The sequence below is a fragment of the Panicum hallii genome, chromosome 5 (genome assembly GCF_002211085.1).
Source record: "Panicum hallii strain FIL2 chromosome 5, PHallii_v3.1, whole genome shotgun sequence".
NCBI lineage: Eukaryota > Viridiplantae > Streptophyta > Magnoliopsida > Poales > Poaceae > Panicum > Panicum hallii.
The window spans coordinates 5149640-5174731 of record NC_038046.1 but is presented as its reverse complement, the minus strand read 5'-3'; the positions used below and the strand labels follow the sequence as shown (position 1 = coordinate 5174731).

The 25092-nt window shown below is 45.6% G+C and overlaps 5 protein-coding genes and 1 long non-coding RNA gene across 10 annotated transcripts; 2 read left to right on the top strand and 4 right to left on the bottom strand.

Moving 5' to 3' along the window:
* Positions 1-1313: 1313 nt before the first annotated feature.
* On the bottom strand, positions 1314-6733 carry LOC112894216 (nuclear pore complex protein NUP62). Of its 3 annotated transcripts, XM_025961850.1 has the most exons (10): positions 5556-6732; positions 5199-5447; positions 4845-4929; positions 4673-4757; positions 4365-4487; positions 3853-3930; positions 2767-2870; positions 2297-2384; positions 2121-2219; positions 1314-1663 (listed from the first exon to the last, which is right to left on the bottom strand). In XM_025961850.1, the coding sequence occupies exons 1-10, from the start codon at positions 6730-6732 to the stop codon at positions 1571-1573; spliced, it is 2181 nt and encodes a 726-aa protein (XP_025817635.1). In that variant the 3' UTR covers positions 1314-1570. The 3 variants fall into 3 exon arrangements, with proteins under 3 accessions (XP_025817635.1, XP_025817636.1, XP_025817634.1); XM_025961851.1 differs by having other exon boundaries at positions 5199-6733; XM_025961849.1 differs by having other exon boundaries at positions 4845-4917; positions 5202-6732.
* Positions 6734-8544: 1811 nt separating this feature from the next.
* Positions 8545-9427, top strand: LOC112893335 (pleckstrin homology domain-containing protein 1-like). Its single transcript, XM_025960606.1, has one exon. It carries the CDS (start codon positions 8653-8655, stop codon positions 9106-9108), a length of 456 nt encoding a protein of 151 aa, XP_025816391.1. The 5' UTR covers positions 8545-8652; the 3' UTR covers positions 9109-9427.
* A 1630-nt stretch (positions 9428-11057) lies between these two features.
* On the top strand, positions 11058-13021 carry LOC112893333. Its single transcript, XM_025960604.1, has 5 exons — positions 11058-11550; positions 11674-11743; positions 11870-12045; positions 12112-12453; positions 12526-13021. The coding sequence occupies exons 1-5, from the start codon at positions 11116-11118 to the stop codon at positions 12748-12750; spliced, it is 1248 nt and encodes a 415-aa protein (XP_025816389.1). The 5' UTR covers positions 11058-11115; the 3' UTR covers positions 12751-13021.
* On the bottom strand, positions 11631-12611 carry LOC112893337. Its single transcript, XR_003228782.1, has 3 exons — positions 12470-12611; positions 11847-12378; positions 11631-11767 (listed from the first exon to the last, which is right to left on the bottom strand). It is a non-coding gene; the product is annotated as an uncharacterized LOC112893337 (long non-coding RNA).
* Positions 13022-13166: 145 nt separating the features above from the next.
* Positions 13167-23400, bottom strand: LOC112893331 (RNA polymerase II C-terminal domain phosphatase-like 2). Of its 3 annotated transcripts, none has more exons than XM_025960599.1 (16): positions 22926-22976; positions 20669-21139; positions 20175-20385; positions 19683-19840; positions 19528-19598; positions 19317-19422; positions 19146-19235; positions 18732-18789; positions 17848-17978; positions 17715-17768; positions 17188-17284; positions 16191-16399; positions 16006-16086; positions 15039-15104; positions 13901-13974; positions 13167-13678 (listed from the first exon to the last, which is right to left on the bottom strand). In XM_025960599.1, exons 1-16 carry the CDS (start codon positions 22959-22961, stop codon positions 13666-13668), a joined length of 1926 nt encoding a protein of 641 aa, XP_025816384.1. In that variant the 5' UTR covers positions 22962-22976; the 3' UTR covers positions 13167-13665. The 3 variants fall into 3 exon arrangements, with proteins under 3 accessions (XP_025816384.1, XP_025816383.1, XP_025816385.1); XM_025960598.1 differs by lacking the exon at positions 22926-22976 and adding an exon at positions 21610-22282; XM_025960600.1 differs by lacking the exon at positions 22926-22976 and adding an exon at positions 23266-23400 and having other exon boundaries at positions 13176-13678.
* LOC112893334 (isoprenyl transferase-like) lies at positions 23164-24877 on the bottom strand. Its single transcript, XM_025960605.1, has 4 exons — positions 24427-24877; positions 24260-24327; positions 23579-24083; positions 23164-23475 (listed from the first exon to the last, which is right to left on the bottom strand). The coding sequence occupies exons 1-3, from the start codon at positions 24757-24759 to the stop codon at positions 23633-23635; spliced, it is 852 nt and encodes a 283-aa protein (XP_025816390.1). The 5' UTR covers positions 24760-24877; the 3' UTR covers positions 23164-23475; positions 23579-23632.
* Between the last annotated feature and the right edge of the window lie 215 nt (positions 24878-25092).

Here is a 25092-nt window from a genome sequence, read left to right as displayed (position 1 = left end):
TGAACTGGGATGGCTTGGCTGGGGCTTTGCGCGCAGTGACACCGTGTCAATGGGTCGCTCATCAGGTGACTATGATTAGCGGCGGCGGCGGCAGGTCTAATCATACCACCCTACTGCTCGTTTAGTCGTTTTCGAGGGTCGGATTTGGACTCTTGGCGTACGGCGTAACAATACATCGTACTGAATTATGGACTGGCTTCCGGGTCGCAGCATCAACACGGGCCTTGGTTGCCAAGATTGCGCTTTAATTCGCCCATGTGAGTGGTGCGAGCCGAGCTCTCTTGCAACTGGATTCCCCCGATCCTCCCTCGGGCATCAGCCGCACATGGAGCGGGCATGTGCCCCCTTGACCACCGGTTTCTCTCCAGATTTCCTCTGGCTTTGCTGCATCTCTGTATCTGTGTTCCTCCCCAGGTCCTGAAGACTATCATGGAGAGGCAAGCTAGCTTAAGGGACAGTGGCGGTGGTGGCGCAGAGCGGCCATGTGCCGTCGACGAGTTCGGAGATGGTTTAGTCTAGCTGCAAGTAGCCGTTGGTGACGGTTTTGTTCGATTTGATTCCGAGTTCGGAGGTTTTCCGCACATGGTTTGGTTTAAGAACTCCTACACTCGAGCCTCACAGTTCACATGCAGCTCACACTCGCCGTTGAAAGGAATCCCATGATGAATTAATGAGCTGTGCTTGGTGATTGCCGTTTGCAACGGATTTGTCGATGACGGATACTGACCTAAACCAGGAGTGAGTGTGGCGTGCCAGGGACACACTGGTGCGTCTTTGGTTGTCCGACTGTTTCTAGGAAGCCTCTCATTTCAGGTGAAGGAAGCCGGTAGCTTTTTTATCAAGTAGCTTATCTTGGTTGTATAGAACAGATCCAAGACCAAGCTAAGGAATAGCAAGGTAGGTAAGCTTAACATGGAACAGAAAAGCAAATTGTGCCATCGCTTTTTTTCAAAACACAAGGGGTGAGATTGCAATATGCCAGTAGGGAGTAGCATCTTTCCAGAAAGCTAGTGTGCTTTTGGGCCACATCGCGCGAAGCAGAGGAGCTTCGAATTTTTATGGGTCTATTCGAAGCGAAACAGACCTAGAAAGCCCATTAGTCGATAGCTTCAGACAGGCTACATTTTATTGGGCCTCATGGAGAGAGTGACTGGAACAATAACAGGTGAATGGTTCCACGTATATCAGTCGAGTGGTTCTACTACACTAATTTCTCTAGCTGCATGCTGCCTGCAGAAATCATAACCCCCCTCTAGTTGTTACTTCTTCCCAAATAACCCTTGTATACTGTTAAAGCCTTCAGATGTTAGAAAAAAACTGAAGTTACTGTTCTTATAAAAAAACTTAAGTTACTGTCAAGGAATTTTTTTATATGAATTGAAAACACAAGTAATTGATGCAAAGCAGAGGGCTGATAACCAGCAATCTGAGTGACATTGATTAGTATCAATCAAAGAGTTCAACCAGCTAGAGCTATGTGGCACCAAAGTACTTTAACGGGGAGAAAACAACACGTAACATTTGCTGTGGGTTAGTGGAACCAAGCACAGCATATGCTTACTAGCCCGGATCAGCTTAACCAAAACCTGGGAATCCCGGAGTCACGTTCAGCTGAAGCGCTGTTGTTGGGCAGCCTCTGTATTCTGCCAGAGAACTCGTTAACCTAGGCAAAATGGAAGAAAAAAACATCAATAATGGTTTCGAGCCAAACATATCAGACAGCTGAGTCCATTAATTAATAACTACTAGAAATATAACCGGCGTGAAAATGTCAATACATCAGACATCTTGCAATGAAAAAGATGATATAAATCAAATTGCTCCAGTTTTGATCAAAGGCAAGGTTTCACATAACTATGAAAGGCTATATGGTGAAATGGCAGGATTCAACTAAACAGTATATTAAAGTATGGGATAAGCTTTGTTCAAAGGCAGATTCTACAGCATTGTAGCACAGAACCAGACAATACGGTTCTGCATCATGCCAACACCATTGCTAAGATAATTACACTTGACAACTTACAATATGTAGGGATGGGGTTTCAACATATCAAACTGAAAGAAATGAGAAGTTAAAAAGAAAAAGAAAAAAATGATCATAAGCAGTTAGATATCCTGACCTTCTCATCAATCCACATCAGGGACCGCAGTTGATTATCCAGTATCCGGACAGCAACATCAAATGGTGTCATACTATCAGAGGCCTCAAGCTCACCACCCTGAATCAGACAAGGTTAGTAAGAGATTGCTTGAGACTGAATAGCAAGTCCATTAGTATATTTGATTCCTGACTAACCTGAGTAGCATTCATAGACTGAATGATGGATTTTACTTGTTCTGTCATATGTTGCAATTCATGTTCCACAACTTCTGCTTGCTCATACCTTAGCATTGCAAAACAAATTTAATTGGGAGACACAAAACAAAGTATATGTGAAAGAGGAATCTTGGCATTTTCTATCCCAAACAAGAATAAACAGTATAGAGTAATTTAATGAACCAGGACAAGTTCTGCTAACTTTTGAAGCCATGACACCATTGCAAACAAACCATTAAAAAAATAAACAGGTGATCTGTTATCTATATGTATAATATTCAATTCAGTTCCCTAAAAATAACATTCAATTCAGATGTCATTTTGAGAAACCATACTACTGTTTTCTTCCAAAATGATTTGAACTGTATTTCTTTATACTACGTTTACCCTAGATTTGGAGTAAAACTAAAACCCAGACAGAAACAGCAAGACAAGTTTCTTGAACTAACATTGTATCTCTTGCTGAAGCAGCCTCATCTCCACGAAGTAACACGCGTTCATCCTGGAATATGCGTTCAGCTTCCTCCTCCATACCCTGTAGAGCGTTGTCTACCTGCAATTATAAAACAAGTCCTTTGCAAGTTAGCAGCTGAATGAAGCTCCATGATGATAGGAACAGAACTCGAGATTTTTTTAAAAAAAACAAGGTTAAACTACATGTAAAATTGCAAGGGGACTGATTCAGATATTTTTCAATAAATTGCAATCATTAAGCAAGAAAAACTGCTAGTGGTATTGCAGACCTTGAACTCTGACCTCTATCTCATAGCAGTCTCTAGCCTAAAGAAAAATCAGTATCATGTATAAGGTTCACAATAAACCAAAAAAAGGGGAACAACACTTTCACACAAGAATGCTTATGGATCTTATTGTCAAACTGCCACATTTGAGTTCAAGGACTATTAACCAATTGAAAGTCACCTTTATTTTAAGCAGGCATCAAACAATCACTATACAGGGCATGTACAAGTGTAGGGCTGTAGGCCTATCAAATTGCCACCATGGCGAACTACGGGATTTCTTTTTAATTTTAGGCAAAAGAAACTTTCAAATTTTCAACACTGTTCTTTGACCACGTGTATCCTTACTTGTAATTCAAGGTCAGCATATGCCAAGGCTCAAGCTGGAACAAGCATTATTTATTACTGTTATTACATATGCCAAGGAACCTTGCATTTGGAAGTTCATTCTGTTCACAACTTTTAAATTACTACATATGCCAAGGAAACTAGCATTTGGAAACCATTCTGTTTACAATGTTGAATAGCACCAGAAAAAAGCTGAACTTCTCATCAACAAAGGGTTGGTTGACTGACAAAGACAAAACAAAACCATATCCATGGTAGGTAAGTAAAACTATTTATGAGCAGGTTACAAGGGGGACATAATTCAAAGAGGCGAAATCTTCAGCATCTGTAATGCCACGAGATGATCAATTTCAGGAATAAGCAAGCAAACAGGAGCATAAAACAAAGGATGAAGTATAGTTAATGCAAGCAATGGAAACAAAAAAGAAACTTAGCAGAAACATAAACCTCTCGCTGATGAGTTTCTATCAACTCAAGTTGACGCTCCAAGCTTGTTTGTGTTTCAACAACTTTAGCCACTTCAGCCTGCAAAAAAGAGGTACATAGTCAGTTTACAATATCATCACAAAAATCTTGCATAAACATCTTCAAAAAGGTATAAAGTAATCTGAATCAAAACTTTTCACCGAGACAATTGGAATTCCTTGAGAAACCATCAATTTTCCTACTTCTCAGGTCTTCGCACTACCAATATTTGCGGAATTAGATTCAACTAAGCTTACTTAGCCTGCTACCATCTACTCGTAACAAAGCATACACTATAAATATCATTTACCTTAAACATTATTTTACAAATGGCACTCAATAATAATCTAAAATAAGCACAAACATATGTATAGCCTTAAGCTGATCTCCTAACTGCAAGAGCTTGAATGAGAATTTGCCAGATAGTTTGAGCCCCTTAGTAAATGCAGTTAGATATGTTGCTCAAAAAAGTAATAGTAAGTGAAAAGGCAAACCTCAAGCTTGATAAGAACATTTCTGTTTTGCAGAATTCTCTTGTCCCATTCAGCTATTGCAGTGGCATGTTTCCTGAACTTCGCAGTACGGTCTTGAAGCTCATTGTTCCAGTCCCTAATAATCTACAGCTTAGAGAATTATGTGAGTTTATCTAGAAAGTGAAAATAGTGTCGAACTACTTAATTAGAAAAATCAGATGTTCAGGCAGCACAGATATTGCTCTAGCCTCCAACACATTGCTGATAGAGAAAAGAAAGTGCCACAGAGAAAATCGACTAGCTGTAGTTTAAACAGATAAGTGCAGTACCTCCTCGACACTTTTGCCAACAATTTCTGATGGAAGCTTAGGTGCTTGGGAAACTGCTGGAGTGATAGCTGTAGTAGTAGCAGGACTGCAGAAGACAACAGAAAGAAAATGAAAAATGTCAGTCTAGAATCCAGAACTAATAGTAGAAATGCATCAAGAGAACTTCTACAACCCTGTGCTGCTAGCTTGAACAGCTGAGGAAGTTGCCTGGCTTGTGCTGGTGGTGGTGGCTGATGTGCTAGCAGCTGTAGTAGAAAACATACAAACATAGGGGTCAGTATAGTGCAGGTAGTGATAAATATCAGGTCCTGAAACAACGATGTAGATTCATTTGAGATGTTATTTGTAAAAACTGGATGCTATAACTCTATGTGGGTGACGCTTGAATATTTTAAACCAAATACAGAGGCACGATAATAGGTCCGAACCAGGCATTTAGCCATGGCTAACATTTTCATCGAACTACGGTCACATTTAAGACATAAAATTGAAGGACAATTGCAGATGACGAAGATCCATGGAAGCTCACCAAGTGACAGTGTCGAAGATGAGGTAGAAGCTGGTGTGGTTGTTTGAAGATTAAAACTAGGAAACCCTGTTGTCCCAGTCAAAGGAGATGTGGTAGTCATGCCTGCAGATGTAGATGCACTTGTGACAGTGGTGGTAGTGGCTGTTGCTGCCGCTGCTGCTGCTGATGATGGTGCTACTGAAAAACTGAAACCGCTGGTAGAAGCAGCAGGGAACAATGATCCCGATGTTGCAGAAGCTGAAGTAGCTGATGGCGCAGTGGATGCACCAGTTGCAGAGACAGAAGCTATAGTTGGTGTAGAAGCTGACGAAGATGAACCAAAGGAGAAGCCAGACGTAGTGGCAGATGAACTACCTGCTGCAGTGGTATTAGAGAACAGCGAGGGTGCAGGTGAAGCCTGCGAAGTAGCCAAGGAGAGGCTGGTGGCGGGCGAGGACACCGAAGTGGTAGGCGTGGCGGACGTGCTCTTAGCGAAAGCAAAGGCAGGGGCCGTGGAAGCAGAAGAGAACAAGGAAGCAGCCGTGTTCCCCGTCGCCGAGCTTGCTGTTGACGGCGTAAAACCAAAGGACGGGGCGGATACTGTTGCTGGCGAGGCAGAGAAGCCAAAGGATGGCGTGGTGGTTGCAGCAGGCGCTGGAGAAGAGGCGGTGGTGGTACTGAAGAGTGGCGCAGAGGTGGTGGATCCGAACAGCGACGAGCCAGTGGCGCCTCCAAACCCTAAAGCCGGTGATGATGCCGCGGTGGAAGCAGTGCTCGACGCGGCCGCCCCCGAGCTGAACGAGAAGCCGAATGATGGTGCAGAGGCGGCGGCCGTGGTAGTGGTGGAGCCGGACGCCGACGAGCCAAAGCTGAAGCCCGTGGAGGCTCCAGAAAAGAGACTTGGCGTGGACGCAGCGGAGGAGGCGGCGCCAAACAGACTAGGTGTCGTCGCAGCGGCGGAAGTGGCCCCGAATAAGTTCGGTGTGGTCGCCGCGGCGGAGGTGGCCCCAAATAGGCCCGGAGTAGTTGCCGCGGAGGTGGTAGCGCCGAATAGGCCCGGGGTAGTCGTCACAGAGCCGGCGGCGGACGCGCCGAAGAGGCCCGGGCTGCTTGCTGGGGCAGAGGCAGCGCCGAAGAGGCCGGGGCTGCTTGCGGCGGAGGTGGCAGCGCCGAATAAGCTAGGGGTTGTTCCGGCGGGGGATGCGGCGGCCGTTTGCCCGAAAAGGGATGGGGCGGGCGCGGCCGATGAAGCGGCTGCGGTGGATTGCCCGAACGAGAATCCGGTGGATCCGAAGCCAAAAGGGGAGGAGGCTGCAGTGGAGGCGGGCGCGGCGGCGGACGAGGCCCCGAACAGGGAGGAGCCGAAAGTGGGGGCAGAGGAAGCGGCGGCGGAGGATGAGGAAAAGAGCGAGGAGCCGAAGGCGGGGGCGGGGGAGGAGGCCGCCGGCGGCTGGGAGAAGGAGAAGGCGGATGGGGTGGAGGAGAAGGAGAAGGGGGAGGAGGCGGTGGAGCCCGCGGCCGCGGAGCTGCCGAAACCGAAGGAGGTCGCCATGGCTGGGGGCGGCGGTGATTTGGGCGAGATTTTAGCGTGGTTTTGCCGGTGGCTCCACGGCCGAGCGGCTTTTGGGGGGGTTGGGGCTCTTCTGGGGGCTTGGCCCCGTTGGCCGCTTGGGCGCTTGCAGATATCGAAATTCTCCCTTGGCTTGGTTGCCTTTTGTGGCATCTTTTGAAATAAGGTTACGAGAGGGAAGGAGGGATTTGGGGGAAAATGCTGAGGCTGCTGATTGCTCTTGGCCTCTTGGCTCTCGTTTTTTTTTGAACTCTGACCTCTTGGCTCTTGCAGCCTTGCTAAACATCATTATTAAGCAAGATACAGCGAATTTTATGGAATATTGGAACTGTGATTGTGAAGACTTACCAGTATAGGTCAAGTTCAAGATAGAAAATTCAGTCATGTAGGCGTAATTCTGATTATTCAGTAAAAGTTTGACCAGTGAAATTTTAAAAGAAATAACAGTGCTCTTAGCAAATGTAATGTTTTTATGAAAAATGATTGCTTACTTATTGATATCCGAAAAGTGCCTAGGCTGCTCAAATGTCCTTCTCCGCTTGTGAGCTAGCGAAGGAACAGTTCACTACATATAACAAGCAAGTTACTAGAAAAAGAAATAATACCATAAGTACCGCTCTTCAGCTAATAATATGACCATCGCTCGTATATACTTAGTAGTTATGTATATTGTGCTACTGGTCAAAAAAAAATTTGCCGTTCATACTCACGTGCAACCTTATTTGCTTTCTCCCTCTTCAATTTTTCATTGCTACTCTAACAACATTGATCAGAATATATTTACAAAAAGCCTAATATGGCCACTCCATCCATTGTGCTGCTCAAAAGGATGGAACATAAAATATGCTCATTCTATTTTTGTCTATGGTTGGAGTTGCACTATAGGATTTTACAAATGCAAATAGGATTGTGATGGTTAATTATCTACAATAAGATCTACCATCATGTATTTATGTGTGCTTCCGTTGGCTTCTACTTACTATCGGTGTATTTATTCTTGAGCCTTTTACTTCTTCCTCAATTTTCTTGTCCACTTTCACTGATTTGATATGTGACAATGAAATAGTTAAATTTAGTGCTAAAGAAGGACCATCATCACATATATAAAAGGAAATGGGAATGTAGCGAGTTAGAGAGAGAAAGGATAAGTTGGTGATAAACTCGTAGGCAAGGATATGCATGACGCCAATAAGAATGTATGTAATGTGTCGTGATAAAAATGAGCATGGATGGTGGAGATAGGATGGCTTCATAAAAACACGAGGATGTTGATGAGGTGATCTTAAAGAAATTAGTAGTAGAAGTTCATGCATTGTGGATGAAGGTGGGAGGAGGACATGAGATGATGGAGGAAAGTTGAGTAGAAGAAAAAAGAGTGTAATTCGTGAAGAACAAATAGTTTATCGTTAGGAGAAAGCAGTGCTGGTTATCAAAATGCAATGCTCGTAGCTAAAGATATGGGGCATAAACTAAAATCATCCATATTATATCCTAGTCACCCGAGTTAAGTTTACAAAATCACAATAAAGCAATTTAATATAACAATTCAATAAACTGTTGAGCTGAAAGATTTTTTTTGTTATTAGAGATGAGAATCATCATTGAATTTGAGAAAAAGCTAATATTTTATTTCTCCGTAAGTGTCTGTTCTTGTAATTCAAACCCTAAAAGGACTCGGTTTGCAAAACAAAATTCATTTCTGAAAGGACTCGTCAAATCTTGGAATAATCTGGTTTTGCTGTAATACAATTATACAAACAGCTCGCTCAGTGCAGCTTGCAACCCAACCCAACCAGAACCAGCCGTCCAACCAAAACAAACCCCCTTCTCCGCGAAAAGGAAAAAAAAAATACTCGCGACTCCTCGCCAAACCCGATCCGATCCCCAAAATTCCCCACACCCATGGCGGCGAGCTTGTGGCGGGCGGTGATGGGCACCGGCGCGGCGTCCGAGGACGCCGACTCAGCGGGCGGCGGCGTGGAGTTCTGGCGCGTCCCGGAGCGCGCGGGTTGGCTGACCAAGCAGGGCGAGTACATCAAGACGTGGCGGCGGCGGTGGTTCGTGCTCAAGCAAGGGAGGCTCTTCTGGTTCAAGGACTCGACCGTCACGCGCGCCTCCGTGCCCCGCGGCGTCATCCCCGTCGCCTCCTGCCTCACCGTCAAGGGTGCCGAGGACGTGCTCAACCGGCCCTACGCCTTCGAGCTCTCCACCCCGCGGGAGACCATGTACTTCATCGCCGACACCGAGAAGGAGAAGGAGGAGTGGATCAACTCCATCGGCCGCTCCATCGTCCAGCACTCCCGCTCCGTCACCGACGCTGAGGTTGTCGACTACGACAGCCGCCCTGGCGAGAAGTGATCGATTATTCGATTTGATTGGTGAGCAAGGACCGGACACACCTTGTAACTCTGCAGCATCTCTATCTCTTCTATGTTATTACTCCTTTAGGTTTCGCGCTTGCGTCTTCTTGTTTCGTGGATATGATCTGTGCATTTGTATAATATTTCGGTCATTGGGGAATTAGTTCAGGATCTTGATGTATAGCTTGCTGTCTGATATGATCTCTGTTCAAATTTCTGCACTGCCGTATTGGTCAATTGGTTTGTATTGGCTGTTCTAGATTTTTGTGAAGCCACAACATTGGATGTGTGAAGTTTCTGCAAATTTTCTTGCTGAATTTTGACTTGTGCTATTTGAATATCATATCAGTTTTGATCCATGAAATTACTTGTTACTATCTCACTTATCTACTTGTCTGCTCCACCAACTATGCTTCGGTGACCATGATGAACTTAAATCAATGCTCTGTTTACAGGAACAACTTCTAGAACACTGTTGCCTTCTGCGTGAGCTTATAAAAGGCACCACAAATTTGTTTTCCGTGTGGAAGATCTGTACTTTAGTGTTCTTTATGATCTCATATCCTTAATTTATCTATTGAAATTCATGTTGATGAAAACAGATTAAACTATTTTTGTTACAGCTTATAAGTTTAGCGCAATCAAATTGACTGTTTATGAAGATAGCTAGAACCACTGAACCAGCAATCTTATAGATGTAGAACCATATTTGCATCTGAGCTGATAAGTCACCGGACAATCTGCCTCACTATTGGTAATGTTTAGGGTTTCCCATTATGGAAATTTATGCTCTCCTGTGCTTCATACAATTTTAAAAGCCCAGCGTTGCTTCTTAATGCTTCTGCTGTCATGCTGTGTACCAATTTACGAGTTACTCCACATGTATCCAGCAACATTTGCCTCGGGAATCTCATAATGCTCCCGCTGTATACCACGTTAGCATGAGTTAGCTGCCACATGCATCCAGCAACATCCTCTTCTGCTGTGTGCCATATTAGTAGGAGCTAGCTGCCACATGTATCCAACAACATTTGCCTCCGGAGTGACTAGATTTTGAGCTGCTACAGCTTCAGATAGCTGCAGTAGCCCTTTGATGGTGCTGTCGTTCGTTCAGATAGCTCACTATTTGTGGTTTAACTGGCTTTATAATCTGTTCTGCCGAATCATACTATCATTCTCGACAGTTCAGTTGTTGTGAAGACGCATGTGGGCGATTAGTCGACAAGAGATCAGTTTATAAATGTGGAACTATTTGGAAATCTTCTGGTGATGTTACCATAATTTCTCAGAGTTGGCCGTATCTCATTTCGACAACCTCTCCAAATTCCAAGTGAATTTGTGCCAATGAACTGAGTTCTAGGCTATCCTTAAGCCGCCTCTTTCATGGATTTGATCAAATATTCTACCTCCTTGTCTCCTCAAATATTCTACCGCCTGTTATCCTACACAATCGCCTAGTTTGTTCGTGATACTGGAGCCAATCATGACTCATGGATACAGCATACGGCAGGACTCGCGTTCATTTTCTGATCTGGTCCTTTGCCCTACGGTTTCAGCTTACCTGTGTTGACGTGTAAGCATGCCTGTATCCTTTTTTCTTTTTCTGCGCGTGTACATGCAAGCACAAGCGCTATCGCGCGAACTGAAGGCATTTGGAGGGCTAAAACTTGCACCCGTTATTCAAGCCACGCGCGTTCGTAACGTACAAGGATCCATCCATCGCAGGCACGTAATCCGCAAAGCGTTCAGAATGCTTTTGTGTTCACACCAAAGCAAATCCGTAATGCCGCTGTCGGACACTCTCTGCCGTAATTAACCCGTATGCTATTGATACCAGAGACAGGAGCTCAGGACAATCCGCAGGTGGCGGCTGGCGGGCGCCGGCGAGTTGCGGAGCGAATGAATCCGCGCGAGCGCGGTCGCGAGACGCAACGAGCGGCGGGAGCAGGCGGGCAGGAAACGAACCCCCCGCGCGCGGGGATCCTGACGCGAGACCAGGGGCAGGATGGGAGGGGGAGGGCCCCGGCCCGGCCGCGAGCTAACTGACACGGTCACCACGACCACACAGCCGCACAGCCTGACAGCCACCCCGCGATCGGCGTGCCACACACATAAAAAAGCCACGCAGAAGTGGCAAAGCGCAGCGGCCCCGCAGGCAAGTCCACTGCCGTGTGTCACTCCTACCGCCGGCTGCTCTTCCCTCGGCTCTGCAGGCTGGCCGCCGTGTCCGGAACCGATGGAAGCCGCCGCCGCCGTGGCGCGCCGCGCCGGGCTGCTCGCGCGGGCACGGCCCGGCAGCAGGCCACGCGTGCGGGCGTGGGAACGCGGCGTCGGCTCGGCGCCGCCCGCCGCCAGAAGAAGGCTGCTCGTCGCGTCCCTTGGGGTCGGGGAGCCACTCCCCGTGCAATCATCCCGGGGTGAGGAGGCCGTGGCGCTGGAGGTAATCTGATCGCCGTCTCGCCGTAGTTCGTTGGCTTGTTTGTTGCCACATGCTTTGTCTGCCGTTTGTGTTCGTGTGCCTGATGCGATCACCCAACTGTGAACTCCATCGTTTTTGGCACAGGTGCTTGAGGATGACGATGAGGCGAACTCCACTGTTCCTGCCGGAAACCTGCCTTACCCCGACGCTGACGGTACGAGCTCCACCCCCTGTCAATCTGTCATGCGTATAGTCGTTTAAGAACATATTCATAGCAGTGATGTCTTTACGCGGACAACAAAACCCAGTGCACTAACGATGACATGTCTCTCTTGTGAAGAGATCGCGCTAGTTCCCGGGAGCAAGATGGTCCGCGTCAAGTTCGTGCTGAAGAAGCAGTGCGCGTTCGGGCAGCAGTTCCTCGTCGTCGGCGACGCCCCAGCGCTGGGCCAGTGGGATCCGAGCAAGGCGACCGCTTTGGATTGGTCGGAAGACCACGTCTGGACGGCGAAGACGGTGAGATTCAGTCAGTGTGCGTCCTTCCATGGTGGTGTGTGACCCGATCGCTTTTGGGCTGGACAGGATTTGCCGGCAAACAAGCTGATCGAGTTCAAGTTCTTGCTGCGAGATGCCTCGGGGCATGTTTGTTGGCAGCACGGCGCTAACAGAACCCTGGAGACGACTGAAACTACAAATATCTTGGTCGTCTACGAAGACTGGGATCACGCCATGAAACAGAAAGTATCGGAGGAGGAAGAGCTCTCGGCCGGGCCGGAAGATGTGATGTTTTCAGACGACCTTGCAGGAATCAATGGTGCAACCCTGGCACATATCATAGCGGACGAGAACCTGAAGAATCAGTCGGCAGCAGTATTAGCAGATGCTCCTCTGCAGGTGGTAGCAAATGAAACGAACCAACCAAAGGTAAACACGGAATCACCTTTTGTTTTGCATAGAATCATATAGCTGGCATTTCTCATCTGTTTATTGAATCAGTTGATGTTGGACAAAGACCAGACGGTTCTAGAAGAGCTCCGTGGAGAAGCAAAAACAGTAGCACAGAAGGGAAGGAACGGCGATGGCACTACCTTATGTCAGGAAGGCGCCCAGCTGGCAAATAGGCCGCCAAGTATATTAGAGAACGACTTGGCCTGGGCCGGAAAAGCCATGCATCAGGTGCTCCGGATCCTGGGTTTCCAGATCGGCACAACAAAAACATGAAATTAGAATCAGGAATCTGTGTGTATGTTGCAAACCTGCTGTTTTGGAGGATAAGCTGTGCCCTCACCTCTTCAGTTCTACATGCTGCAAGGAACGACAACACTGAGGATTGCAATTGCAGCAGGAAACAGCAGCTCTTTTCCCCTGCACTGTGTTGCATATATCAAGGAGTAGTACTGCAAGTATGTATAGTTTAGAAAACAGTAACGAATAAGCTGAGCACCATCAACCTCATATCTGCTTGTCATTAAGGCAGACTCCACCTGTCCAATCTGGCAATCTCAGTTCGATGAGGAGTTGAATCTGTAGAGGTAACTCCAAAAGAGACACGTGTGAGCGTATAACTCAATAAACAAATCTGAGCATTGGAACAAACAATTCTGAGCACTGGAACGTCCTCAAGGGCGACATAAAGATTTGTAAAGGATTTAGCACCGTTTATAATAAACATAAACATGAACAACCGGTACAAGCATTCCATTTTTAATGCTCCATAACTGTTAATGGGTCATTACATCCTTCAAGGAAACAATTTAGATCCACAACATCTACATTCCTACTTGTTTACAGCCAACTATTCCACTATCCTAAACAAGATAGAACATCTATAGTTGTATGGGAATAAGTTGCACATGGGAAGATTCTTTGATGAAGATGGTCAAAAGAATCCATAAAGCACCATGTCTGCCCTCATGTTATACCACCTTCAAAGCCAGCCTTTCCAGAACAAAACATGTGCTTGAAGTTTGGCGCATATCATGGGTTCAAGGTGAGATGTCAACCATACTCACAGAAAGGATACTGTGCTTCTGCTAAATCAGACAGCTCAGATGGTGAGATGAGCTGCTGTCCTCGCATTCCGACCTTTTTGATATTGAACTCATTTGGTAGCGGAGCTCAGAGGGGGGATGGGGATCAGCCATTGCATCTGAAACACAGAGGACAAAAGGAAACTGTAAGACTGACAACTCGACAAAGCATTTATTATTCCACCCAATATGTCCAATGATGACAATTTCTAGGAAGGATACAACAGGCTACAACTATGCTAAATAAATAGAAGGTACTATGTACTCTACGTAAATTACAAAATCAAGTTAAACAGAGAACACAGCTTCCTAACACCAAAAAGTGGCAACAGTCAAATTACCTTACAGGTCTCAGATACTTCTTAATTTGTGGGTCACTAGTTGATTTCAAGGTCTTCAATGCCTCTTCCGCAGCCTGAAACCAAAAAGGGGTGGATGAGTTTCTTCAATTGGTTCGGTACTCAAGGTAAATAATAATGACCATTAAAACAATAAAAATACATTGGGACAAGAACAACAGAGTACAATAGTCAAATATAGTGCTTGACTCATAACAGTTTTTCACAGCAATCAATGACTTGCAAAAGTTCCACATCATCACATAATTATGCTAATGATTATTTGTGTATTTGAGGGCATTTTACAAATTTTCAGTTACATTTGCCAAAATCCTAGCTACACAGTAAACTAATAGAAACTATATTTTCAGAGGAAAGAAACACATATAGTATGCACCATCATTTCATGGCTGCAGGGGGATGCAAGGCAACGTATTCCACTGCTAGCCAAATGCCCATTTTGACCGGTTACTGGTATGGCATAAACCGGGAATAAACTGCACAAATGAGGTTTCTTATTTTTGTCAAATTTTCCGTTGAAACGATTAGCGTTCAAGCACATGCTGTGCAGCACTTTGTTTCCGTAGTTACGAGCTGCCACTGTAGGTAATATCTCCATTTCGGAAAAATGCACCATGCTCTGCAAGTATAGTTAGTTTTCTTTGCAAATTATATGCATAATTTATTCCCAATTACGCATCTGAAGTTTCAGTTGGACACCCAAGAAAATACCCAGGCCAGAAATTTTAAAGCCTATTGTTTTGACATGTAAAGACGGTAATAAACTCTCAGCAGAAACACACACACACACACATAGAAACATGAAATCAATTTTAAGAATTCATCGCGACTTAGATCAAGATGAGATTTTAATTCTTTTATCTGAATAAAAGGTATGCAAAACGTGTTCTCAGTTCTAACTCTTAAACATTGTTTCTCCATTTTGATAACGGTGTACATAAAGTAACAGAAGACTACTTTCACCTAAAGTTGTGTACTAATCTACCCTAGACCGGACATCTGGACTGTGACCCCATCTGCATGAAAATTGGTGCACTTCCTGATGCAAAAAATATTTTAATATGGCAATGGAATGCAGATTTACACGGACAAAAGGGAAACACAGCAGAAAACATAGTACCAGAAGCTTCGCAATATCTCTGTCCGAACCAGAACCCCTCCCAAGAATCTGTCCAGCTAGTTCAACCTTCAAAAGAACATACAAAGAAGTGTGATGCTGACTGCATTAATAAGCTGGCACCAGGTGCTGGGGCCAATTCAACACCCTTAGCGAGTCAAGAAAACAGGTGGTAACCAGCACAGGCGAAGCCATGAATCGGCAAACCTGGGCCATGGCCCCCCCTTGCCGTCAGAATTTCTTGTAAGGCAATGAGGTAAGTAGGTAGCTGTTGAGTGTAGTCTGTCTAGGTGTGCAGCTAATAAGCAGTAACCGCATGACGACCTCCTATGAGCAAATACATTCCTACATGAACAACAAACACTTCTCTTCGCTACGGAAGGTGTGAAAAAACTGGAGACACCGAGTCACGTCCGACACCTCGATGGGCACCCTCCGTTACTGGCTGCCCCCCCCCCCCCCCAACAACAACCAAAGCTTTGGGTCTGGTTCCGCCACTGGTAACCAGCCAGTTCCCATAGCTCTGTGTTTCCGTTTTTAAAAGGGTGTATCCAGTGCGAAAGCTCCCACAAGGTGGGGTCTAGGAAAGGGAATTCCTAGAAAGCCTTACCCTTGGAAAATTCTTTTGAAATTTGGCAAAGAGGCTGGTTTGAACCGAGGACCTCCAGGCCACAAGTGGATAGACTCTACCACTGCGCCAGGTCTGCCCATCTGTGTGTTTCCATTTTTGAACAAAACAACTGTTTTCCAATTAGCAGACCTGGCAGGTCTTATTATATTGTTTCTTACACTTATAACCACTAGAGCGGTAGAGCCAAAGACAGGTAGCAGTCGCATGCGACTTGGTCTGTGTTTCCAAAGTGTAGAACACTAACTGCAACACCTTGATGCTGTGCTATGTAAGGTGACCACAAGGCCCAGAACTATACCAGTAAAATTAAGAAAAATGTGAGCATGAATGTTAGCTAACCTGAAAATGGTATTCTTCGATTCTGGCTGGGCTAGAATTCTGGACTTCATCTCGAAACACTAAATTCTGGTCCTCCAAGCACTACAATATCAAACACAAATTAGCATTCCATGAAGGAAAACAAAATTCAGCACGTCAAAATAATGTACGAACGAAGAAATGGCAAGTGCAACATAACCTCTTACATGTTCTCTAATAAGACTCATAACAGATGACAACTTATCCAAATTATTTGAATGATCCTGTTTCAATGTACTTCCAGAAGGTTCGTGCATGGAAATATCAACGTCTGAACAAGTAACGTCCTCCAGAAAGCCATTTCCACTCCCAGGGGACTTCCTTGAATCTCTGTTAGGAACTCCAGCAATAGGAGCAACGAATGACAAATAACTGCCTGCAAGCCAATCCATTAAAGGAAATTAATGCACATAAAATTCTAGCCGTGTACTCTCAAACAAGAAAAAATTGCAAAGTTCTCAAAGGTATCCTTGTTGTTATCACAAATTTGTACAGATAGAAATGCAGAGCTGAAAACCCCTAAACATGTGCAGTAAGGAATGGCCGGTTGCTCTTTTGACGTAAGAGTTATCATATGTTTCTAAGAGAACCTAACTGAACATCTCAAGGATATTGAATGAAGAGCTATTTCCGTACTACTAGAACGAACATCTATTACTGGAATGTCCACAATAATGTGTTACTAAGCATTCTTAGGTTGGCTGTCATTCTTGTTCATGCTAACTGCCACCAGCATGTTCACATTGCAATGGGGGTTCCAGTTGCGATATTTGGTTTGCATTTCCATGGACAAGGTGATGTGTATGCCCATTAATCAGACATGATAACCATTTCTTGTCATGTGCCTACAGCTAGTCTGATAAAAATTACCAGTTGACACATTCCAAAAATCCGATGGATAAGCCAAGATCAGAAAGCTGTTCCATTGCATCAATCATAAAAGGAAATGATAGTACATCATTTACAAATCACCTTCTAGTCAGTATACCGGCACGAATAGTTTAATGGCCCTTAAAGGATATTTTCCATAAAACTACATGAAAGTATTTTAGGGCTTCCAGATGTTTGCTTGCTCACATATAATCTATTACATTATAAATGCCAAGCTTTTTTAAGAACATAGCAAAGCCTGCAGCACACAAGATGAAAGGGATATATACTCACTCTCCAAATTTTGGAGAGCTTTTTCAGCAGCTTGAACTTGGGCTTCATCTCTTGTTTTTCCGATGCCTACTCCAATTTTTTCATTACTAAACAGAACCTGGAAAACATAGATAATTAAGGTGAAGCTGAAATGATTAAGCAGAAATGTGAAGTGCTGCTACCTAATTCTAAAAATTCAGAGTAAATAGAGCCAATGAAGCTACATGATGTTTGTCAAGTATGAAAGATTTTATCGACCATCACAAAAAAAAAAGTACTGGCATGACAATGCTGTTGATGTGTGTTTAGGTGGTTAAGGTAATGTAGCTCTTTCAATTCTGAAATGGATAGCACAGATTGTTGACAATAGAATATGGTATAAACACTAAAAAAACTAGACCAGCCTAGGAGGAACTAGATGGCTTTTATATTAAGAAAATAGGCACCCAAATTCGCCTCGACGAGGACTTGAACTTGAGTGGCCTGGGCTAGGCTCAGTTCCTTATGTGGTATAAACACTGACCAGTCATAAAATTCAAAATACAAACCTCTACAGAAAATTGCATACTTTTGCCATTGCTTACAGTAGATCTGAATTCCACCTGTATGAGAAATAGTTGGGGATTACTTCAGAATCGAATAAGGAAACAAAGATAAGCTGAAACAGTAAGGTGCTCATACCTTGGACTCACATAGTCGCCCGATTTCTTGTAACACCGTGACAAATACCGAGGGGGCTATTGCTAGTGCACCCCCATTCGGCTGGACATTCCTACCTGCTCCAGTGCCTCGAAATGACATCCCCTCGTCATCTAGACCAAAGATCCAAGTTGATTACTTACAGCACCATGTTTTGATTCTATACAACATATGCGATAAGTTCAGGCAAGGTTCTCAGGATCAAGAATCCTAGGCAGGAATGCATTCACGATGGGATTATCAAGATCATATGATGTCTGACCTCAAGAAAGAAAGAAAAGGTAAGAAGGTCCTATGATATTTTTATCTCCTCCAGTGCCTCACATTGCCATTTCCTCATCATCTAAACCAGAGTCTGTAGCTAATTACTTAAGGCACAAAGGGCCAGCTCATATACGGTATGAAATGACTCCAGGCAATGCTGTCTGATCAGTCACAACTAACATAAATGATACCACCTCACTGTGGCCCAAAAAAATCAGACTTCATATGCTTAAACATAGTGAGAAGAGAGAACAGAGCAGTAATATTAAGTACTATAGACTAAATGCAATATTATATCAAGCAGCAGACAAGGAAAATTATTCTCATGTCAAATGGTTTAAAAATAAAGATAACCAAGAATAACTAGGACATGAACATTAGGCTCTAGAACAATAATTTTCGGATTCCTGCACCATGTAGCACAACACTCTTTCTTTGACAAAGAAAAATGGCAGAAAGAAGGCCCATATCCTCTTGGCAAGTTAACAGATAATCCAAACAATGAAAACTAGTGAGCTAATAGATAAATATAATAGGTAACAGGAAGAGCCAGGAGAGAGAAACCAAAAGTTATACAACCGAATTTATGAAATGAGAGGTACCTGGTGAACGGGTTGAGGATGACATTTGCTGTCCTTCCCTTTGCTCACCCCGATACAACTGAAATAAGGAAAATAATTGAACCTCTTGAAGCTTACTTTGAATGGCAAGATATTAATCACAACCACTAGTCAAGAGAATAGACTAGAGTACTTGGGGTTTTGATATAGGTGTAGATCCAGTCCCAAGCAAAACTAGGAGCAGTTCGGCACATTTTGAAAAGCAATGTAGTAAAAAGGTAGATAATTATAAATGGCTAAAAGCAAGCTGCAGGAGCCATATGATGACATTTAACAGTGCTTGCCCACAGACTCAAAACAAACCAGGGGACCATTAGTTTGCATCCTCTAGTTAAAAAGGCTACACAACATTTTCCTAAAAATCGATACAAGTAACACAAGGATATAAAAATTTACCTGCCCATTCAATCTCTTCTCTACTTCAGCTCCCCTCATGCCCTCAGGTATAGGAGCCTGATCTTTATTGCTTGGAACAAAATTAGTATCCTGTAGAAAAATTGGAAGGTAGCATAAAATTTCAGAAAATAAACTAGAGAGAGAACATTAGGTTATCCATATTATTAATACCTCGCAGACTAAGTAGTCACCAACATCTGGAGCATATGGAAGATCCAGTAACCCATTTTCATAGAATAGTTCAAACACTTTCCTCAGTAGATTCTCATCAAACTCTCTGAAAGAAAAGGAAAAAAAAACAGAGAGGCCCAACTGAAGCAGTAAGAAATATATCATTAAAATACAGAACTTCCATCACAAGTCACAACATCCATTCACCAACCTGAAAAACCCGCCACGAACATTGCAAGCAACATTTCTTGCAACACAAAGAACTGGAACAGCATTTGCCATCTATAAATAGTTATAGCAAATACACATCATTCCAGAATGGCCATATGTTCAACACAAGATATAGAGTAATAAACAAATAAGTACCTCAGCTTGTGGGGCATAGTATGGAATATATGCAGGGACAACATGAACCCTGTGCTGATCTTTATCATCCCAAACATTAAGTCGGTCATCAATTACCATGGCCATCTTTGGATGGCATCCTCTATCTCGAAAGACATTCTGCAGAGACTTTTTGGAACCTGCCACGCAATAGAGAGAAATGATGAAATAGATGGTTAATCGAGCACAATTCTGGCAGAAGATCAAAACCAGATACCAGAGTGATAGGAAAGGAAGGTTACAGTTTCACTATTTCATCCAAATATATTATATGCTATTTAATGTAACACCCCCCCCCCCCCGGCGGATACAGAGGATGCAGTATAGATAGATTGGCACTGTTGCATTCAGAAAGGAAAAACCAAATAGAACATTTGCAGTGTAAAGTTTACAGCAGAAAGGTGTGGTTAATGAGTTGTAAAACTAAATGAAACAAAATAGAAATTAGACAATAGTTGAAACAAGTTGACTTGCCTGACTTTACACAAGTTATGCGTTCTGAAAGCTGTTGCGGACTTATCAAGTTGCCTTCTGGATCAAGAAGTCTCCACATCTCAAGAGCATAATCTCTCTCAGCCATTGTACATACATACACCTCAAATCTTTTTCTTCCCTTTGCTGTTAGGTAACTTCTCAACTCCTCCCAAGCAGGCCTTAGCTTTACGAAAACACTGGTATCACGAATCTGAATAGAATGTATCATGCGAATGGGTAAGGTGATAAAGTAATCATAAAACAATTAAGCTGAATGACAGAACTAATCTCTAGATATCCCAAATTCTGAAAACTTCCATATATAAGAGTAGTTATGCTGAATGCCTGAGTCCATAACTCCATATTGAATTAAATCTAGAGAAACTTAGTAGAGCTAATAAATCATGCCACCAAAGTAGACAAGGCTAAATTGCAGCCCCAAATACCCAACAACAATGCTTGTGGAATTCATTCGAATAAGGTCTATATCATACCTCCGGATTGATGCGAGTCAGAATTGCATTCCTGTCAGGCAGTCTGATAACAGGACGAAGAACACGCTCCTGACCACCAGATACAGGTTGAACCTCCTCCTTATGGGTTCCAACTATTTTGCCATTGTCCGTAACTGTATCGGTATCAATAAATTCTTTGAGCAGCTCCTTGTCCTCTATGTACCTCTTGATTTCTGCAGACATCCCTGCTATTCTCACAGGATCATCTTCAACATCCATCCTGCGGGAAAGCATCTCAATCCGATCCTCAAAGGACTTCATTGTATTAGCAACAATAAGGGTCTCGTCAAGATCAAACACAATGGCAAGGCAGCGCAGGTTGAGCATCCTGACTGAAGATGCATAGAGGCCAGAGCGTGCTGAGCAGCACCAGAAGCATGGCACCTTTTCCGACTTGGTCGGCATTGCCACTAGATGCAGCTCCTCATCTCCAACCACTACCACCGCACTCTACACAGCCAGATAAAAGGGTTATACAAACCTTCTAGTTCTTTGTAAAATTCTATCAACATAAACGACAGACGAATCTAACTACATGAAACTCATAGCCCATGACAGACCCAGAATGAAATGTGAAAAAATGCTTCAACATCTGATACTTGTTCCACGAAGTACAAGTACCGCCACAGTAAGCTACGTTTTCTGCTTCAATTTCAAATGAACATGGCAATTCCAATCACATCAAGCCAAAGACACCTATGATGGACCAAAACTGAAATGTGCAAAATGCTTCGTCCCCTGATACTTGTTCCACGAATTACGGATGGAGGAAATGGATAGTCGTCCTAGGAGGTCACAGTAAGCTACGTATTTTCCTTCGATTTCAAATGAGCATAGCGACTACACTCGAATCAAGACAAAAAACACCCATATCCATACGCTGTTCAAAAACAAAAACAAAAAAAAAATTGGGGACAAACCTTGAACTCGTTGAAACAAGTGAGGTACAGGCGGTGGAGGCTCGGGAGGGGAGGCATCAGCTTGGACTGCAGCTTGCATCGCACGGAGAAGGGCGCGATGGTCTGCAGGATGGCGAGCGGCGGGCACCTCTCGCTCGGCGGCGAGAGGTGGCTGACGCGGATCTCGTTGCTGGGGAACGGGAGGCCCCCCTCGCCCCCTTGCTTCATCGGGAACACCTCCATCTCGCCGAGGAACACCTCGCCGTGGAACATCCGCATGCTGACCCCGGCGGCGGGGGCGGCGCCACCGCTGCCACCGGGCCCGCCTCCAGGGGCCCCCAGCGGCAGGGGGCGAGGCGCGGCCATCGCGAGTGGGGAATCGGAGGAGCGAGAAGAGAGAAGGGGGGAGTGTAATTTCACGCCCGAGCGCGCAGGCTGGAGCTCCCGCTTGCCCGCCTCCCGCTTCGGCGGAGACGCGGAGCCGCGGGTTTTTGGTGTCTGGGCTGTGGGGGGGAAGGAAGGAAAGAGGGCGGAGAGAAAGTGGGGCTGCGGGTGCCGGTCTCGGCTGCGTTTATATAGAACTTTGGGGGCCGAGGCGCCGGGGCGGATGGTTCCGTTTGTTCGGTCCAGTCACCGGTCTGGTTGCGGACACGCGGACCCAGCCGACCAAGTCGCGTCCCGGACCGGGCCGGGGTCGGCGCGTCAGTGACTGTGACTATATTCCAGCGTCGCGCCTGGCTCGGTGCGCCGCGTGGGGCACCCGGATTATTATCGCTTCCTGCTGGCTTGGTACATCTGGGCATGGTTTTGTGTGCCTGGCGCATGTGATTTGCGAGTGGATTTGGATTCCAAATTTCGGAAGGTGAGCTTTTCAAAACTTCGGAAGGTGGTTAAAAGATGGTCATTTTGGACAAAGTTCGGTTAAATTTTTTTTACTGGGAACAGTAGTTCGGCCCTTCACCCTCTCTACTACAGGGCTACGGCGCGAATTACTCTGGTTTCGAGCTATATTAAGCCATGGGCATCGGGGCGAAAAGGACAACAGAGATTTTAAGATTGTGAAGGGCCATAACGTCGATGACGATACATGATATCCACTTAGCATAGCAGGAAAGCACTAAAGTCAACGGTGGAACCATGCCCAAGGATACGTGTCGAAGACTCGGCGCCCCACACCTCATGTTCTTCAGTCTACCCGCCCCCTAGCGCCAGACTGCCACTCACTGGCCATGCCCATACGTTTATTGGTTTCCAGACATACAACCTTCACCGTTATTCGCCTAAATCCCGTTTCCCGTGAACGCACAGGAAGCTGTAGTACGAGGCTAGAGAGCTACCTTCTGGAATTTAGAAATTCTCAATCTCTGTGACATGACATCTTGCCTTCACTGCTAAATTTGTCCAAAGTCAAAGTTAATTAACTTTGACCAAATCTATAAAAATTTATACCAACAACTATACTATTCAACATATGCGCTATCAACGTATACTTTATGGTGGATTCAATGAAATAAATTTGGTATTATAAATGTTATTATTTTTCTATAAATTTGATCAAAGTTAGCTGAATTTAACTTAGGACAAACTTAATACAACATGTAAATAAAACCAGAGGGAGCAGTAAACATTATACCATAGCCAGAACATACCGGTACAAATCTTCATGCCCTTACTCACCTTGGCTGCATGAATCAAATTCACAATCCTATCGTTGCTACTACTTGCTACTCTTCCAGGCTCAATCAAGATCCGAGATGCAGCTTGATCTTTATTGTCTCCACTACTGTTTCTTCCCCACTTCTATGAACCGGACATCTGACATCTCCAAGGCTTACTTCGAGTTCCCCTTCTACAGTGTAATCTTCTATAAGCATCTTGATCGACATCCTGCAGAAAACCCAAGCCCCATTTGTGAGTCGTAACAAACACAACCGCACCATGCGAACACCATGAGCCCCGAACCCATCATGCTCCACTGACCAACGCTTACCTGCTAATGAATGACCGTTCAAGCACGCCTTCCTCATGCCTTCCTGGCCCTGCGCTACAATTTCCTGACACCGAACCGCCTCGCCCTGCTCTGGAAGGAGACCAGGGCCTCCAGGTAATCGTCCTCCCCGAAGTCGGGCCACAGCGTGTCCGTGAAGAAGAGCTCCGAGTACGCCGACTGCCACAGCAGGAAGTTGCTCAGCCGCAGCTCGCCGCTGGTCCGGATGAGCAGGTCCGGGTAAGGGAGCTCGGCGGCAGGGCTCGTCTCGAGTTCGTCGGCGAACAGCGACTCGTCGATGTCCTCCGGCCTGAGCGCCTTGTCGTGCACCTTCTGCGCGAGGCTCCGGCATGCTTGCACTATGTCCCTCCGCCCGCTGTAGCTGATCGCCAGTGTCAGGTCCAGCTGGGAGTTGTTCCTTGTGGCCTCCTCTGCTTCTCTTGCTGTCTTCTGTAGAGAGACCGGCAGTCTCGAGGAGTCGCCGATAACACGTAGCCGAATTCCTTCCCTGTAAAATATTAGGAAAAAATGCCATATCATCAATTGGTAATTCAGAAACAGATATGTCTAGGATAACTTGATAGCTAGACATTATCCTATCTAGTTCCATGAAGCCGAGTTCTCTAATGCTCTGCATCTTATCGGGAATGTGTGAGGCTATTAGCTGGCGGCGCAAACGCGTACCTCAACAACTCTGCGACCCTCTCGTGGATCACCCGCTCAAACAGCCCCATCAAGAATTCCACTTCCACCTGCGAATTCCAGCAAGGCAAGAACCGTCAGGGTCGTCGGAGGCAAAGGAGGCCATGGCGGCGCGTGGCCGTCCGTGCGGGCGGGCGAGAGGCGCGTACCTTGGGCCGGCTCCAGTTCTCGTGGGAGAAGGCGAAGGCGGTGAGTGCGCGGACGCCCCAGGCGCGGGAGAGCCGCACCGTCTCCTCCAGCGCGCGCCTGCCGGCCTCGTGCCCGGCCGCGGACGGCAGCCCCCGCGCGCGCGCCCACCGCGCGTTCCCGTCCATGACCACCGCCACGTGCCGCGGCAGCGACTCCGCGCGCAGGGGGGGCGGGAGGAGCGCGGCATCGGCCGCCGGCGCTGCTCCGGCGCGCGGGCATGGCGTGGGAAGGCGCGTGCGGCGGGAGGGACCGAGGAGCTGACAGGTAGCGGCCGGGGAGTGGGATAGCGGCATGGGAGCTCTCGCTTTGGGCCTCCCTGGTTTGTGTTGAGCTTCTTTGGCTCCAGCTTCGCCAGCAGCGCAGCTCAAAAATTAACCACTACCACGCCAACTGCGAAACGGCTTCCCTTGCACGTGTATTTTGTGCACCGACAGAGTAATAGTAGGCTTTTAACTTGTAGCGCTTGTACGTTGTGCACTGTGACACTGTACGACGTGGTGATTGAAGAAAGAAATAGAAAAGGACACGATGCTGATCTATAACGAGCCCTGTTACACGTACGACTTACAAGTGAAGATCCAACGAATGAAATCTCATCTCTTGTACAGAAAATATCACGAATGCAA